Source organism: Neoarius graeffei, chromosome 13 (assembly GCF_027579695.1).
Source record: "Neoarius graeffei isolate fNeoGra1 chromosome 13, fNeoGra1.pri, whole genome shotgun sequence".
NCBI classification, from domain to species: Eukaryota; Metazoa; Chordata; class Actinopteri; order Siluriformes; family Ariidae; genus Neoarius; species Neoarius graeffei.
The window spans coordinates 58749756-58766434 of NC_083581.1; the positions used below are offsets into that span (position 1 = coordinate 58749756).

Genomic DNA, 16679 nt, shown 5'->3' on the forward strand with positions numbered 1-16679 from the left:
AGCTCAATACATATTTGACAAGATGACTTGATTGTGAGTCTTTCTTGAGCGCAAGTAAAAATGATTTCTACGATTTGCATAAACTGCTGCATCGACAACCTATGCCCCCCTCCTGGAACCTATGCCCCTCCTTTGCCACCCTAAGGAAAAATCTCTGGAGCCGCCACTGCACGTTGGTGAAAGTGGTTAGCACGGTCGCCTCACAGCAAGAAGGTTCTGGGTTCGAACCTAGTGGCCGGCAAGGGCCTTTCTGTGTGGAGTTTGCATGTTCTCCCCGTGTCTGCGTGGGTTTTCTCTGGGTGCTCCGGTTTCCCCCACAATCCAAAGACATGCAGTTAGGTTGACGTGGGGTTGCCTTGAGCAAGGTACCTGACCCCTGACTGCTCCCCGGGCGCTCTGGTGTGGCTGCCCACTGCTCTGAGTGTGTGTGTGCGCGTGTGTTCACTGCTTCAGATGGGTGAAATGCAGAGGATGAATTTCACTGTGCTTGAAGTGTGCATGTGACAAATAAAGGTTTCTTCTTAAAGGAACAGTCCACCGTACTTCCATAATGAAATATGCTCTTATCTGAATTGGGACGAGCTGCTCCGTACCTGTCCGAGCTTTGCACGACCTCCCAGTCAGTCAGACGCAGTCAGACGCGCTGTCACTCCTGTTAGCAATGTAGCTAGGCTCAGCATGGCCAATGGTATTTTTTGGAGCTGTAGTCAGATGCGACCAAACTCTTCCGCGTTTTTCCTGTTTACATAGGTTTATATGACCAGTGACATGAAACAAGTTCAGTTACACAAATTGAAACGTAGCGATTTTCTATGCTATGGAAAGTCCGCACTATAATGACAGGCGTACTAACACCTTCTGCGCGCTTCGGCAGCGCATTGATATCTGAGCTCCGTATCAATGCGCTGCCGAAGCGCGCAGAAGGTGTTAGTACGCCTGTCATTATAGTGCGGACTTTCCATAGCATAGAAAATCGCTACGTTTCAATTTGTGTAACTGAACTTGTTTCATATCACTGGTCATATAAACCTATGTAAACGGGAAAAACGCGGAAGAGTTTGGTCGCATCTAACTACAGCCCCAAAAAATACCATTGGCCATGCTGAGCCTAGCTACATTGCTAACAGGAGTGACAGCACGTCTGACTGCGTCTGACTGACTGGGAGGTCGCGCAAAGCTCGGAGAGGTACGGAGCAGCTTGTCTCAATTCAGATAAGAGCATATTTCACTAGACCGGACAATTCCCCGGGGGAAATTGTGAGAGGATGCAGTGCGCGAAGCAATTCGCTCACGCATGTTCGCTGGCCGTGAATGTGTGACCCGCAATGATGTTTCAATGCAATGATTGTGTGTGTGCTCGAGACAGCAGCCATCATGAAGAAGACCTATTCAAGAGTATGACCAAAGTGACTACAGGCGGAAATTAGCATGTACTGCTATAACCTGGGACAGACATCTGTCCTTAACACAAGGATAATGTTTAATTTGTGCACTGTCCCTTTTAAAAATAAAATAAACTCTAAACTCTAAGAAGAGTGTTTGTAGTTTGTATGTACGAACAGAAGTGTTCCTAATAAAGTGGGCGGCTAAGGTGAGGCTGACACACAAGGGCTGGAGTTTTCTACTGTTTTTTTTATGAAGGACCAGGCCTCGAACAATGACAAATAACTCGACAACGGAAGCAGCTATTCACAAAATTCTTTCACAGTGAGCGCTAGAAGGGTCTCCTGAATAAAATGATGTATTTTTTTGTTTGTATTGTTAAAAATGAGGACGCTACAGGGAGTTAAAAACGAGTGACTTTTCAGCAACGTTTATACTGGGAGTCAATGAGGCCGCTCACCTGTGCTCGCCTCACTTTGAGGCTTGTCATTCAAAAACCGTAAATCCTATCGTTTAGGTAGACACATTGTGTGAATCAGGACAAGTTTTCCTACTACTTTTGAGAAAATCATGTCTGTAGAGTGAAATTTGTGGCTGAAAACACGGTTTAAAAATAAAATAAACTCTAAACTCTAAGAAGAGTGTTTGTAGTTTGTATGTACGAACAGAAGTGTTCCTAATAATGTGGGCGGCTAAGGTGAGGCTGACACACAAGGGCTGGAGTTTTCTACTGTTTTTTTTATGAAGGACCAGGCCTCGAACAATGACAAATAACTCGACAACGGAAGCAGCTATTCACAAAATTCTTTCACAGTGAGCGCTAGAAGGGTCTCCTGAATAAAATGATGTATTTTTTTGTTTGTATTGTTAAAAATGAGGACGCTACAGGGAGTTAAAAACGAGTGACTTTTCAGCAACGTTTATACTGGGAGTCAATGAGGCCGCTCACCTGTGCTCTCCTCACTTTGAGGCTTGTCATTCGAAAACCGTAAATCCTATCGTTTAGGTAGACACATTGTGTGAATCAGGACAAGTTTTCCTACTACTTTTGAGAAAATCATGTCTGTAGAGTGAAATTTGTGGCTGAAAACACGGTTTAAGCGAGAAAGTTTGAGCTTTTTTTTGAAGCCGCCTACACTCTAAGATTAACGACCATCACTGGTGTGTAACGCAATAGACACCCATTCAAAAGCCGGATTTTCTCCCAGAACTCACATCGTGTTTGAGCCGGGCCTGATCCGAAAGTGTAGAACCTTGCAGAAAAGTTGAATGCCAGATCCACAGAGGAGAAGTTTTCCTACGTTTTAGAGTTTGAATCACGTCTCTAGGTTAAAGCATGCCAGAGCAGCGGACGTTTGAAAAACGTTGAAAAAGTGCTTTTTTTCCAATTAATTCCATAGAAATGAATGGGTTTTTTTTGGGACAAGTGTGACTACTACTTTTGAGAAAATTATGTCTGTAGTGTGAAATTTGTGGCTGAAAACAGTTTAAGTTTGAAATTTTGAGCATGATGTGTGTGTTCTTGAGACAGCTTTTCCCTCTGCCCCGTCACTGGCCCCAATTGGCATGGTGATGGGCCTGAACAGGAGAGTTAAGAAACACACACAAGATTATGTCAGGTGTCTGCTGTAAATTGCTATGGACCAGGCCTCGAACAATGACAAATAACTCGACAACGGAAGCAGCTATTCACAAAATTCTTTCACAGTGAGCGCTAGAAGGGTCTCCTGAATAAAATGATGTATTTTTTTGTTTGTATTGTTAAAAATGAGGACGCTACAGGGAGTTAAAAACGAGTGACTTTTCAGCAACGTTTATACTGGGAGTCAATGAGGCCGCTCACATGTACTGCTATAACCTGGGACAGACATCTGTCCTTAACACAAGGATAATGTTGAATTTGTGCACTGTCCCTTTTAAAAATAAAATAAACTCTAAACTCTAAGAAGAGTGTTTGTAGTTTGTATGTACGAACAGAAGTGTTCCTAATAAAGTGGGCGGCTAAGGTGAGGCTGACACACAAGGGCTGGAGTTTTCTACTGTTTTTTTTATGAAGGACCAGGCCTCGAACAATGACAAATAACTCGACAACGGAAGCAGCTATTCACAAAATTCTTTCACAGTGAGCGCTAGAAGGGTCTCCTGAATAAAATGATGTATTTTTTTGTTTGTATTGTTAAAAATGAGGACGCTACAGGGAGTTAAAAACGAGTGACTTTTCAGCAACGTTTATACTGGGAGTCAATGAGGCCGCTCACCTGTGCTCTCCTCACTTTGAGGCTTGTCATTCAAAAACCGTAAATCCTACCGTTTAGGTAGACACATTGTGTGAATCAGGACAAGTTTTCCTACTACTTTTGAGAAAATCATGTCTGTAGAGTGAAATTTGTGGATGAAAACACGGTTTAAGCGAGAAAGTTTGAGCTTTTTTTTGAAGCCGCCTACACTCTAAGTTAACGACCCTCACTGGTGTGTAACGCAATAGACACCCATTCAAAAGCCGGATTTTCTCCCAGAAACCACATGGCGTTTGAACCGGGCCTGATCCGAAAGTGTAAAACCTAGCAGAAAAGTTGAATGCCAGATCCACAGAGGAGAAGTTTTCCTACGTTTTAGAGTTTGAATCATGTCTCTAGGTGAAAGCATGCCAGAGCAGCGGATGTTTGAAAAACGTTGAAAAAGTGCTTTTTTTTCAATTAATTCCATAGAAATGAATGGGGTTTTTTGGGGCGATTTTTTCGCGACTACGTCGCGAAAAAATCGTAAACTGTAGAGAAAAGTAATAGCATAGCGAGTCCGATCGAGCCGCACGTTTTGATGTATTGTTTGTCTGTGTGCGACGTACGGTTATTGAGGTATTCGAAATCAAAATTTGCGTAGGAATAATAATAATAAGAAGAAGAAGAAGAAATACGTAGAAGAACAATAGTTGCAGTGCTTTGCACTGCAACCTATGGGCTCCCCTAGGGGAGCCCATAGGTTGCTGTGCTGCAGCACTGCATCCTAATTATGGAAGTACGGTGGACTGTTCCTTTAATACACAATGTTATTCCCCACTTAACCAAAAAGTCAGTTATTTTTGGAGACCTGGAGTAATTTTAACACCGTGTCACAAAGCAGCTCTACAGGTCCAAATCTCAAAATAACAAGCCAAAGATGACAGTGGAAAAATAAATAAATAAATAAATAAATAAATAAGGGTTGTTTTACAATCAGGGTACAAAGTTTGTGTCACAGGGGTCCAAAATTCAAATCGATTCAACTGGTTCTTGTACCAGTTTTTAAGTGAAGGACAAGTTAAAGAACAGATTTCAGGTAATTTTTTGACATATGCGTATGGTAGTTTTGTGTAATCTGCTATAAGATGGGAGAAACAAATGAAGTGATTCTCGGAGAGGACTTTTTTTTGGACAATTCAGAATCCACTACTTCCACAGTGCTTTTAAATACAAGGCTGTAAGCTTTGTGTTAGTTGTCTCTAATATTTATGTCCCAATATCTTGACCATATTTTAGGATGAAAATAATCATTTTAGATGTTATTTTATATTGAAAAATTAGCTGTCTCAGAGAGGACATTTTTTTGACACAATTACATACTAATTTGATCAAAAATAGTCTGAAAACTTACTGGCGTTCTACATTAAAACTTAACTATGTTTCCAATGATATGGAACCAAATATTTGTTTTATGGTATAAAGAATGATTTAAGTGCATCCCTTTTGGAGCTACCTGTGGTCAAAAAAGCACTTTTTCTAAATGACACGAGTAATTTTGCTAAATATGACATATATTGCCATACATTCACCAAAAATAACGTTATCACCAAATTTTTTTTTTTTTTGCATGGTAAATAGAGCTATCACAGGGCTACAATAAACAACCAAGTTTATTTAGTCAAGCCTTTTGATATTGAAGATAATAAGTGTTAAATGTGATTTTTAGCTTGCGTACCCTGATTGTAAAAAGAAACCTTGAGAGGAACCAGATCCTTGTCTGGTCCACCTGGGAAGTTTGTGATGGTTTACAGGATAAATACTTGGGTCAGACAGAGAAAATGTGGGCATTAGTAATAAAGTATGAGCTCCAGAGTAGAACAGGAAGTGAGAATGTTATAAGTACATTATAAAGAAAGGAAGTTTGGACTTACCACAGAGAAACAGCAGGAGCAAAGTGAGCATTGTGTGCAGATGCTCGTTTAGGTTTCCGAACAGCAGGCTAATGGCATAGAAAACAAACACTTCAGTGATGTTATTGATGACTACTGACATGAAAACAACTCTGACATGGCTTTGTCCCCCCAAAAAAACTCTTATGCAGTCGTTTACGAATAGGATACTTACAGTGCTACTCTGATACTCCCGTACGTGTGTGTGTGTGTGTGTGCTCGTCCCCTTCTGACTGAAGCTGCTGAGATTCGACCCAGTCTCTGCCACAAACCGACTGACCGCAGCTCTGACTTTCTGAAGTCGCGCTGTGGGAATGTGTCACAGAAAACACGCAGTGGATTTCAGAGACATAGTGGAGTCTCTGCTCGAGTCTCAATTATAGACGCTGGAGTTTTTAAAGAAACAACAACCACCTGGAGCCTAAAACATATGGAGTCCACCTCATTATTATTATTATTATTATTATTATTATTATTATTATTATTATTCAGGACTGTCCAGCTGTCGAGCGCGCGCATCTGGAAAAAAAAAGAAACACGCGCCCGCGCGAGCGCATTTTAAAAAGGTTCGCGTGCGTTGCCCTGGGCAACACACAGGAAAAATGACTGAGCAGTTTTTTTTCCAGAGTTAAAAGTATTTTCCTCAAAATACACTACCGTTCAAAAGTTTGGGGTCACCCAGACAATTTTGTGTTTTGGGCAATTCCATGTAAATGTCAACCTCACCATGCAAAAATAAAGCAACATGTAATACATCAAAACCACTCCCAGAGATCTCACCTAGGCCTGTATTTTACAGATGTGAATAAGTTGAACCAATTTGTAACCAGGGCGGCACGGTGGTGTAGTGGTTAGCGCTGTCGCCTCACAGCAAGAAGGTCCTGGGTTCGAGCCCCGTGGCCGGCGAGGGCCTTTCTGTTTGGAGTTTGCATGTTCTCCCTGTGTCCGCGTGGGTTTCCTCCGGGTGCTCCGGTTTCCCCCACAGTCCAAAGACATGCAGGTTAGGTTAACTGGTGACTCTAAATTGACCGTAGGTGTGAATGTGAGTGTGAATGGTTGTCTGTGTCTATGTGTCAGCCCTGTGATGACCTGGCGACTTGTCCAGGGTGTACCCCGCCTTTCGCCCGTAGTCAGCTGGGATAGGCTCCAGCTTGCCTGCGACCCTGTAGAAGGATAAAGCGGCTAGAGATAATGAATGAATGAATGAATGAATGAATTTGTAATCAACCTAATGTGTCACTGTCAGTCTTTCTTTCTTATAATGTAAAACCCAAGCTAAAATCAACTTTGATCATGTACAATTCTATATTATTGCCACAAGCCACAGAAATGTATGCTAAAATCCACAAAACAGCAAAACAATAGCCATCCTAAATATTATTTAAGAACTTTGATAGTGGGCGGCACGGTGGTGTAGTGGTTAGCGCTGTCGCCTCACAGCAAGAAGGTCCGGGTTAAAGCCCCGGGGCCGGCGAGGGCCTTTCTGTGCGGAGTTTGCATGTTCTCCCCGTGTCCGCGTGGGTTTCCTCCGGGTGCTCCGGTTTCCTCCACAGTCCAAAGACATGCAGTTTAGGTTAACTGGTGACTCTAAATTGACCGTAGGTGTGAATGTGAGTGTGAATGGTTGTCTGTGTCTATGTGTCAGCCCTGTGATGACCTGGCGACTTGTCCAGGGTGTACCCCGCCTTTCGCCCGTAGTCAGCTGGGATAGGCTCCAGCTTGCCTGCGACCCTGTAGAAGGATAAAGCGGCTAGAGATAATGAGATGAGACTTTGATAGTTTTAGCTGATATTTAGAGAGTTTTTCAAAGAGTTATGGTGGTTACCCTTACGAAAATCTACCATGGTTTACTATGGTTTTACCATGGTTTTATGTAGTAACCATGGTTATACTATGGTTTTTATGTAGTAACCATGATTCTACCATGGTATCTCATGGTTATTCTAAGTACTATGAACCAACCATAGTATTACTATGGTTCATCCATGGTAGTAACCATGGTTCTACTATGGTATTTCATGGTGATTCTAAGTACTATGAACCAACCATAGCATTACTGTGGTTTATCCATAGTACTGCAGTAGCTGTGGTAGCATCATAGTTGTATGTGTAATAGGTCATAGTAACTATGAAATTAGTTTAAAAAGGGATAGTATGGTTTTTAAAAGGATGCACTAACTGTAGTACTACCATGCTTTCGTCCAACAGTCAATGCTGTAGAGAAGGCTTTCGATTAACAGCCCAGATACATTAACATTTACCATAGTGAAACCATGGTTAAATCATGGTTAAACCATAGTCATGAACCATGGTTTTCATGGTAACCCAAAAAAACCATGAAAACCATGACTAACTATAAACCATGGTAAAACCATGGTTAGTTTTCATAGTAAAACCATGGTTAATTTTCGTAAGGGTAAATTGCTGATTTTCTAAACATATGCCATGTCTATTTCAGACGCGTCACATCCATAACGCTGACTTTTCCTTCCGAAACTCTGCATGAAATACAAAATATTTTAAACAAAGATTTTTTAATATTCACCTTGGACCCGTCTATCAAATGGATATCTCCATTTCGACATTAGGTTTACAATTTCACAGAGTTTGATAAAAATGTACAGTCACCCAAGAAAAGTGATACTTTTTCTGTCACGTCCATAACGCATCTTTTACTGGCGTTTTCTGGCATGCCCCAGATGTACTATGGGAATTGTTCTTGTTCTATCACTTCTCCAGTATGGTACAGCCTTAAAATATGCAACACCTGTTTAAATACTGGGAGACAATAAAACATGCACTGGGTCATTTGTTGCCATTTTGAGTTCAAGTGTCACGTCCATAACGCTGGAATTGCTCTTTTCCATGAAAAGTCACGCTTTTATTTACCACCATAAGTTGTAAAATGAATAGAAAATATCGTCAAGACGTTTTTCTGGCCATTTTGAGCATTTAATCGACCCCACAAATGTGATGCTCCAGAAACTCAATCTGCTCAAAGGAAGGTCAGTTTTATAGCTTCTCTAAAGAGCTCAACTGTTTTCAGCTGTGCTAACATGATTGTACAAGCGTTTTCTAATCATCCATTAGCCATCTGAGGCAATGAGCAAACACATTGTACCATTAGAACACTAGAGTGAGAGTTGCTGAAAATGGGCCTCTATACACCTATTGCACCAAAAACCAGACATTTGCAGCTAGAATAGTCATTTACCACATTAGCAATGTATAGAGTGGATTTCTGATTAGTTTAAAGTGATCTTCATTGAAAAGAACAGTGCTTTTCTTTCAAAAATAAGGACATTTCAAAGTGACCCCAAACTTTTGAACGGTAGTGTAGCTAATTTTGCTATATTTTGAGTCTAGAGAGTAAAATTTGGAGTTGGAGAGTGAAATCGCAAAGTAACTGAGTAACAGGAGTTGGTTGAGTAAAACAGTACAAGAGTTAATTTCAAGAAGTCAAATACCATCACAAAGAGTAAAATATTAACACTGAATTGAGGTGAACTGACTGTGGGAAAACAGCTCTATCAAAAGAGCAACTCTTACTCTTTTTCGAGAAGGACCAAATGTTATCTGGCGGAGAGTAAAATGTCATTCAGTGTTATTTCAAATTTCCAGTGGACGTGCTTTTTAACAGCCATCTTGGATAAGCTGCGAAGCTGTAATAGCCCACTGTACTATTTTAACTCCAGAATTTAAAGTGCTTTGGGATCTACAGTGGTGCTTGAAAGCTTGTGAACCCTTTAGAATGTTCTAGATTTTGGCATAAATATGGCCCAAAACATCATCAGATTTTCACACAAGTCCTAAAAGTAGATAAAGAGAACCCAGTTAAACAAATGAGACTAAAAATATTATACTTGGTCATTTTATTTATTGAGTAAAATGATCCAATGTTACATATCTGTGAGTGGCAAAAGTATGTGAACCTCTAGGATTAGCAGTTAATTTGAAGGTGAAATTAGAGTCAGGTGTTTTCAATCAATGGGACGACAATCAGGTGTGAGTGGGCACCCTGTTTTATTTAAAGAACAGGGATCTATCAAAGTCTGATCTTCACAACACATGTTTGTGGAAGTGTATCATGCACGAACAAAGGAGATTTCTGAGGACCTCAGAAAAAGCGTTATTGATGCTCATCAGGCTGGAAAAGGTTACAAAACCATCTCTAAAGAGTTTGGACTCCACCAATCCACAGTCAGACAGATTGTGTACAAATGGAGGAAATTCAAGACCGTTGTTACCCTCCCCAGGAGTGGTCGACCAACAAAGATCACTCCAAGAGCAAGGCGTGTAATAGTCGGCGAGGTCACAAAGGACCCCAGGGTAACTTCTAAGCAACTGAAGGCCTCTGTCACATTGGCTGATGTTAATGTTCATGAGTCCACCATCAGGAGAACACTGAACAACAATGGTGTGCATGGCAGGGTTGCAAGGAGAAAGCCACTGCTCTCCAAAAAGAACATTGCTGCTCATTTGCAGTTTGCTAAAGATCACGTGGACAAGCTAGAAGGCTATTGGAAAAATGTTTTGTGGACGGATGAGACCAAAATAGAACTTTTTGGTTTAAATGAGAATTGTTATGTTTGGAGAAAGAGAAACACTGCATTCCAGCATAAGAACCTTATCCCATCTGTGAAACATGATGGTGGTAGTATCATGGTTTGGGCCTGTTTTGCTGCATCTGGGCCAGGACAGCTTGTCATCATTGACGGAACAATGAATTCTGAATTATACCAGTGAGTTCTAAAGGAAAATGCCAGGACATCTGTCCATGAACTGAATCTCAAGAGAAGGTGGGTCATGCAGCAAGACAACGACCCTAAGCACACAAGTCGTTCTACCAAAGAATGATTAAAGAAGAATAAAGTTAATGTTTTGGAATGGCCAAGTAAAGTCCTGACCTTAATCCAATCGAAATGTTGTGGAAGGACTGAAGTGAGCAGTTCATGTGAGGAAACCCACCAACATCCCAGAATTGAAGCTGTTCTGTACTGAAAGCGAAGGTTCACATACTTTTGCCACTCACAGATATGTAATATTGGATCATTTTACCCAATAAATAAAATGACCAAGTATAATATTTTAGTCTCATTTGTTTAACTGGGTTCTCGTTATCTACTTTTAGGACTTGTGTGAAAATCTGATGTTGTTTTAGGTCATATTTATGCAGAAATATAGAAAATTCTAAAGGGTTCACAAACTTTCAAGCACCACTGTATGTTATTTACCAGCTGGGAGGTCCGTATCGTGAAATACCAGGCCCTCTGGTCCAAGGTCAGTATTTAAGGCCAAGGTCACAGTATTTCATCATATGGACCAACCTTAAGCTGGTAAATAATAAATATTAATTTTTTTCACAAACTTTCAAGCACCACTGTAGTTTACACTCCGTGGAAAGGGTGCTAAACTGTACCTTTCCCTGTCTCTACTCTTTTATGCGTTACCATTAATATATTTCACTTGAAAATAGGCTTATCATTCATTAATTTATTTATCTTCACCATCTGCTTTATCCTGCTCAGGGTCAAGGTGGAGCCTGTTCAGGGAATAGGAATACACCCTGAACAGGGCATCCGTCCCTCACAGAGCACCATGCACACATTCACAGTTCATTTGTATTAACAGGCATCCAGTCCACCTACATTCCTGTTAATATGCCTGCGTTACCCCATATTTATAAATATTTATTATATGCTTAACAATATATAGGCCTAGAGAACAGATGCTCTGCTCGTCTTTGCTCTGTTGCACTGGCGATATGAGCCCTGCTTCCTTTGCATCTCAAGCCACTCTGTTTACTGCCATTGCACAATCAGTTGAATTATATATCTCCTGCATCAACATCAATCTCCATATGTACCTGACCGTGTAGCTTAAAGTCTTTAGTATGCTATGTTCATACATAGTGCAAATATTTTAACAGGTTGTTTTTTATTGTAGGTATTGTCATTTACTGTCATTGCACAACCATTTTGCACTGTTGAATTATTTATCTACTGCATCAACAATCTCCATGCTTACAGGACCTTGTAGTTCAAAGTCTCAGTATAATATGTTTACATATCGTGCAGGTACTTTAAGAAAAAAGATGCAGAGCATGTTGGAAGGAGAATGTTGAGGATGGAGCTGCCAGGCACACAAAAACGAGGAAGACCAAAGAGGAGATACAATACATGGATGTGGTGAGAGAGGACATGAAAGTGGCAGGTGTGGTAGAGAAGGATGCGGAAGACAGGGAGCAATGGAGACAAAAGATCCGCTGTGATGACCCCTAATCGAGAGCAGCCAAAAGAAGGAGATAGTGCAGGTACTTTGTACAGGTTAATTTTTATTGTGTGTATTGCTAAATATTTATTATATATGTGTTGTATCAAGTTACTGGATGCCTAATTTTCCTTCAGAATCAATAAAGTATCTATCTATCTATCTATCTATCTATCTATCTATCTATCTATCTATCTATCTATCTATCTATCTATCTATCTCACGGCAACTATCTCAGCTCGATGTCACACATTGCATTGCACATAACTGCACTTTATTCCAGATACAGTGCCTTGCAAAAGTATTCATACCCCTTGAACTTTTTCATATTTTTCCACCTTACAACCATGAACTTAAAAGTTCATCTCATCTCATCTCATTATCTGTAGCCTCTTTATCCTGTTCTACAGGGTCGCAGGCGAGCTGGAGCCTATCCCAGCTGACTATGGGCGAAAGGCGGGGTACACCCTGGACAAGTCGCCAGGTCATCACAGGGCTGACACATAGACACAGACAACCATTCACACTCACATTCACACCTACGGTCAATTTAGAGTCACCAGTTAACCTAACCTACATGTCTTTGGACTGTGGGGGAAACTGGAGCACCCGGAGGAAACCCACGCGGACACGGGGAGAACATGCAAACTCCACACAGAAAGGCCCTCGCCGGCCACGGGGCTCGAACCTGGACTTTCTTGCTGTGAGGTGACAGCGCTAACCACTACACCACCGTGCCGCCCCAACTTAAAAGTTTTTTATTGAAATTTTATGTGATAGACCAACACAAAGTAGCACATAATTGTGAAGTGAAATGAAAATGATAAATGGTCTTCAAAATTTTAAACAAAAATCTGAAAAATGTGGTGTGCATTCAGCCCCCCTGCATCAATATTTTGTAGAGCCACCTTTTGCTGCAATTACAGCTGCAAGTCTTTTGTGGTATGTCTCTACCAGCTTTGCACATCTAGACACTGAAATTTTTGCCCATTCTTCTTTGCAAAATAGCTCAAGCTCAGCCAGATTGGATGGAGAGCGTCTGTGAACAGCAATTTTCAAGTCTTGCCACAGATGCTCAACGGGATTTAGGTCTGGACTTTGACTGGGCCATTCTAACACATGAATATTCTTTGATCTAACCATTCCATTGTAGCTCTGGCTGTATGTTTAGGGTCATTGTCTTGCTGGAAGGTGAATCTCCTTCCCAGTCTCAAGTCTTTTGCAGCCTCCAACAGGTTTTCTTCCAGGATTGCCCTGTATTTAGCTCCATCCATCTTCCCATCAACTCTGACCAGCTTCCCTGTCCCTGCTGAGGAAAAGCATCCCCATAGCATGATGCTGCCACCGCCATGTTTCACAGTGGGGATGGTGTGTGCAGGGTGACGAGCAGTGTTAGTTTTCCGCCACACATAGCGCTTTGCATTTAGGCCAAAAAGTTCAACTTTGGTCTCATCTGACCAAAGCACCTTCTTCCACATGTTTGCTGTGTTCCCTACATGGCTTCTTATGCTTGTCTTTCAACAATGGCTTTCTTCTTGCCACTCTTCCAAAAAGGCCAGATTTGTGGAGTGTACGACTTATAGTTGTCCTGTGCACAGATTCTCCCACCTGAGCTGTGGATTTCTGCAGCTCCTCCAGAGTGATCATGGGCCTCTTGGCTGCTTCTCTGACCAGTGCTCTCCCTGCTCGCTCTGTCAGTTTAGGTGGACGGCCATGTCTTGGTAGGTTTGCAGTTGTGCCATACCTTTTCCATTTTTGAATGATGGAAAAATTCAGTGCTTCTTGAGAAGTTCAGAGCTTGGGATTTTTTTTTATAACCTAACCCTGTTTTAAACTTCTCCAAAACTTTATCCCTGACCTGTCTGGTGAGTTCTTTGGTCTTCATGATGCTGTTTGTTCTTCTCTAACAGACCACTGAGGCCGTCACAGAACAAGTGTATTTATGCTGAGAGTAAATTACACACAGCAGCACTCTATTAACTAATTAGATGACTTCTGAAGGCAATTGATTGTACTGGATTGTATTTAGAGGTATCGGAGTACAGGGGGCTGAATACTAATGCACACCACATTTTTCAGATTTTTATTTGTTTAAAATTTTGAAGACCATTTATCATTTTCGTTTCACTTCACAATTATGTGCTACTCTGTGTTGGTCTATCACATAAAATCTCAATAAAACAACTTTTAAGTTCATGGTTGTAAGGTGGAAAAATGTGAAAAAGTTCAAGGGGTATGAATACTTTTGCAAGGCACTGTATAGTCCATACTGTTACTGCCATATATCTTTTATATGCTTTATATTAGATTTTTATATTTTTCCCTTTTCTACTCATATACAAGTAAATTCTAGTTTATGTGAATCCTATTTTTATGTCAGACAGTTATTAAAAGCATTTCACTGCAATATATATTTAACATATATATTGTGTATGGTTGCGTCTGTGACCAATAACATTTGAATTTGACAGGCTACATGCATATTTCTTGGCGGTAAGGGGAAACCAGAAAACTCAGAGGAAACCTAAATGGACAAGGGAAGAACATGTGAAACTCTACATCGACCTAAGCTCAGGACCGAACCAGGGACCCTGAGATGGCAATGTTCCCCACTGCTCCACCATGGGACAGCTGAGTGAGTACCTTTTGTTCCGAGAATGTAAATAGTGTAGTAACCCCAAATCATCTCGGTAAAATGAATGAATAAACAAATAAAAAACAGACATACTGTAGATAAATAGAATATTTTTTCTATCACCTCAATTCCAAAGAAGTTGGGATGCTGTGTAAAACATGAATGAAAACAGAATGCAATGATTTGCAAATCCTTTTTGACTTACATTCAATTCAATACAATACAAGCAAGATATTTAATGTTCAATGATAAACTTTATTGTTTCTGTAAATATACACTCATTTGGAATTTCATGCCTGCAACATGTTCCAAAAAAGTTGGGACAGGGGCAAGAAAAGACTAAAAGTTGTGGAATGCTAAAAAAAAAACAAAAAAACACCTGTTTCGGATCAGTCTACAGGTTAACTGGTAATTGCAACGCCTTAGTTGTTCACAAGCAAGGAATGGGGCATGGTTCACTACTTTGTGAAAAACTGCATGGGCAGATAATCCAGCAGTTTAAGAATAACATTTTACAACATACAACTGCAAGGAATTTAGGGATTATCATCATCAACAATCCATAACATCATCAAAGATTCAGAGAATCCAGAGAAATCTCTGCATGTGCGGGGCAAGGCTGAAAACCAACACTAAACACCTGTGACCTTTGATCCCTCAGTGGCACTGCATTAAAAATCAACATGATTGTACAACCCCAATTCCAAAAAAGTTGGGATGTTATGTAAACTGTAAATAAAAACAGAATGCAATAATTTGCAAATTATGGAAACCCTATATTTTATTGAAAATAGTACAAAGACAACATATCAAATGTTGAAACTGAGAAATTATTATTTTTTGAAAAATATATGCTCATTTTTGAATTTGATGTCAGCAATACGTTTAAAAAAAAAGTTGGGACAGTGGCATGTTTACCACTGTGCTGCATCACCTCCACTTTTAACACCAATCTGTAAATGTTTGGGGACCGAGGAGACCAATTGCTGTAATTTTGAAAGTGAAATATTGTCCCATTTTTGCCTGATATACAGGTTCAGTTGCTCAACAGTTTGGGGTCTCCTTTGTCATATTTTATGTTTCATAATGTGCAAAATGTTTTCAATGGGATTCAGGTCTGGACTGCAGGCAGGCCAGTTTAGCACCTGGACTCTTTTACTGTGAAGCCATGCAGTTTTAATACATGCAGAATGCAGTTTGACACTGTCTTGCTGAAATAAGCAAAGCCTTCTCTGAAAAAGTTGTCATATTGAGGGCAGCATGTTGCTCCAAAACCTCATTCAGCATTAATGATGCCTTCCCAGATGTACAGTACAAGCTACCCATGTCATGTGCACTAATGCACCCTCATACCATCACAGATGCTGGCTTTTGAACTGTGCAATGATGATAAGCCGGGTGAGCCCTCTCCTCTTTAGCCTGGAGGACGTGGTGTCCATGATTTCTAAAAAGAATTTTTACTTTTGAGTCGTCAGACCTCAGGACAGTTTTCCACTTCGCCTCAGTCCATCGTAAAAGAGCTCAGGCCAGAGAAGGCGGCAGTGTTTCTGGATATTGTTTATATATAGTTTTAACTTGCATTTGTGGATGCAGTAATGAACTGTTTTCACAGACGATGGTTTTCTGAAGTGTTCCTGAACCCATACAGTGATTTCCACTACAGACACCTATCTACTTTTAATGCAGTGTCGCCCGAGAACCTGAAGATCACAGGCATCCAGTGTCAGTTTTCAGCCTTGTCTCTTGCATACAGAGATTTCTCCAGGTTTTCTGAAACTCTTAATGATATTATGTACCATAGATGATGTGATTCCCAAATTCTTTGCAATTTTACATTAAGGAACGTTATTCTTAAATTGTTGCACTGTTTGTCCACGCAGTCTTACACAGAGTGGTGAACCCCTCCCCATCTTTACTTCTGAGAGACTCAGCCTCATTGGGATGCTCTTTTTATACCCAATCATGTTACTGACCTGTTGCAAATTAACCAAATCAGAGGGGTTTTTTTTAGCTTTAGACAACTTTTTCAGTCTTTTGTTGCCCCGTCCCAACTTTTCTGAAACATGTTGCTGACATCAAATTCAAAACGAGCACATATTTTTCAAAAAGCAATAAAATTTCCTCAGTTTCAATATTTGTTATGTTGTCTTTGTACAACCCAGATTCCAAAAAAGTTGGGACAAAGTACAAATTGTAAATAAAAACGGAATGCAATAATTTACA

The 16679-nt window shown here is 40.5% G+C and overlaps 1 protein-coding gene across 2 annotated transcripts in view; it reads right to left on the reverse strand.

Moving 5' to 3' along the window:
• The window catches only part of lamb2 (laminin, beta 2 (laminin S)), a 73783-nt gene extending 67918 nt beyond the window's left edge, over positions 1 to 5865 (reverse strand). The window contains exons 1-2 of one of the 2 annotated variants that reach the window (XM_060938185.1): positions 5727 to 5865; positions 5534 to 5601 (exon numbers count right to left, since the gene is read on the reverse strand). In XM_060938185.1, the coding sequence (XP_060794168.1) occupies positions 5534 to 5564 (31 nt within the window). In that variant the 5' untranslated portion in view covers positions 5565 to 5601; positions 5727 to 5865. Of the gene's footprint in view, positions 1 to 5533; positions 5624 to 5726 lie in introns of both variants that reach the window. The other variant, XM_060938186.1, reaches the window with a different exon arrangement.
• Positions 5866 to 16679: the final 10814 nt, after the last annotated feature.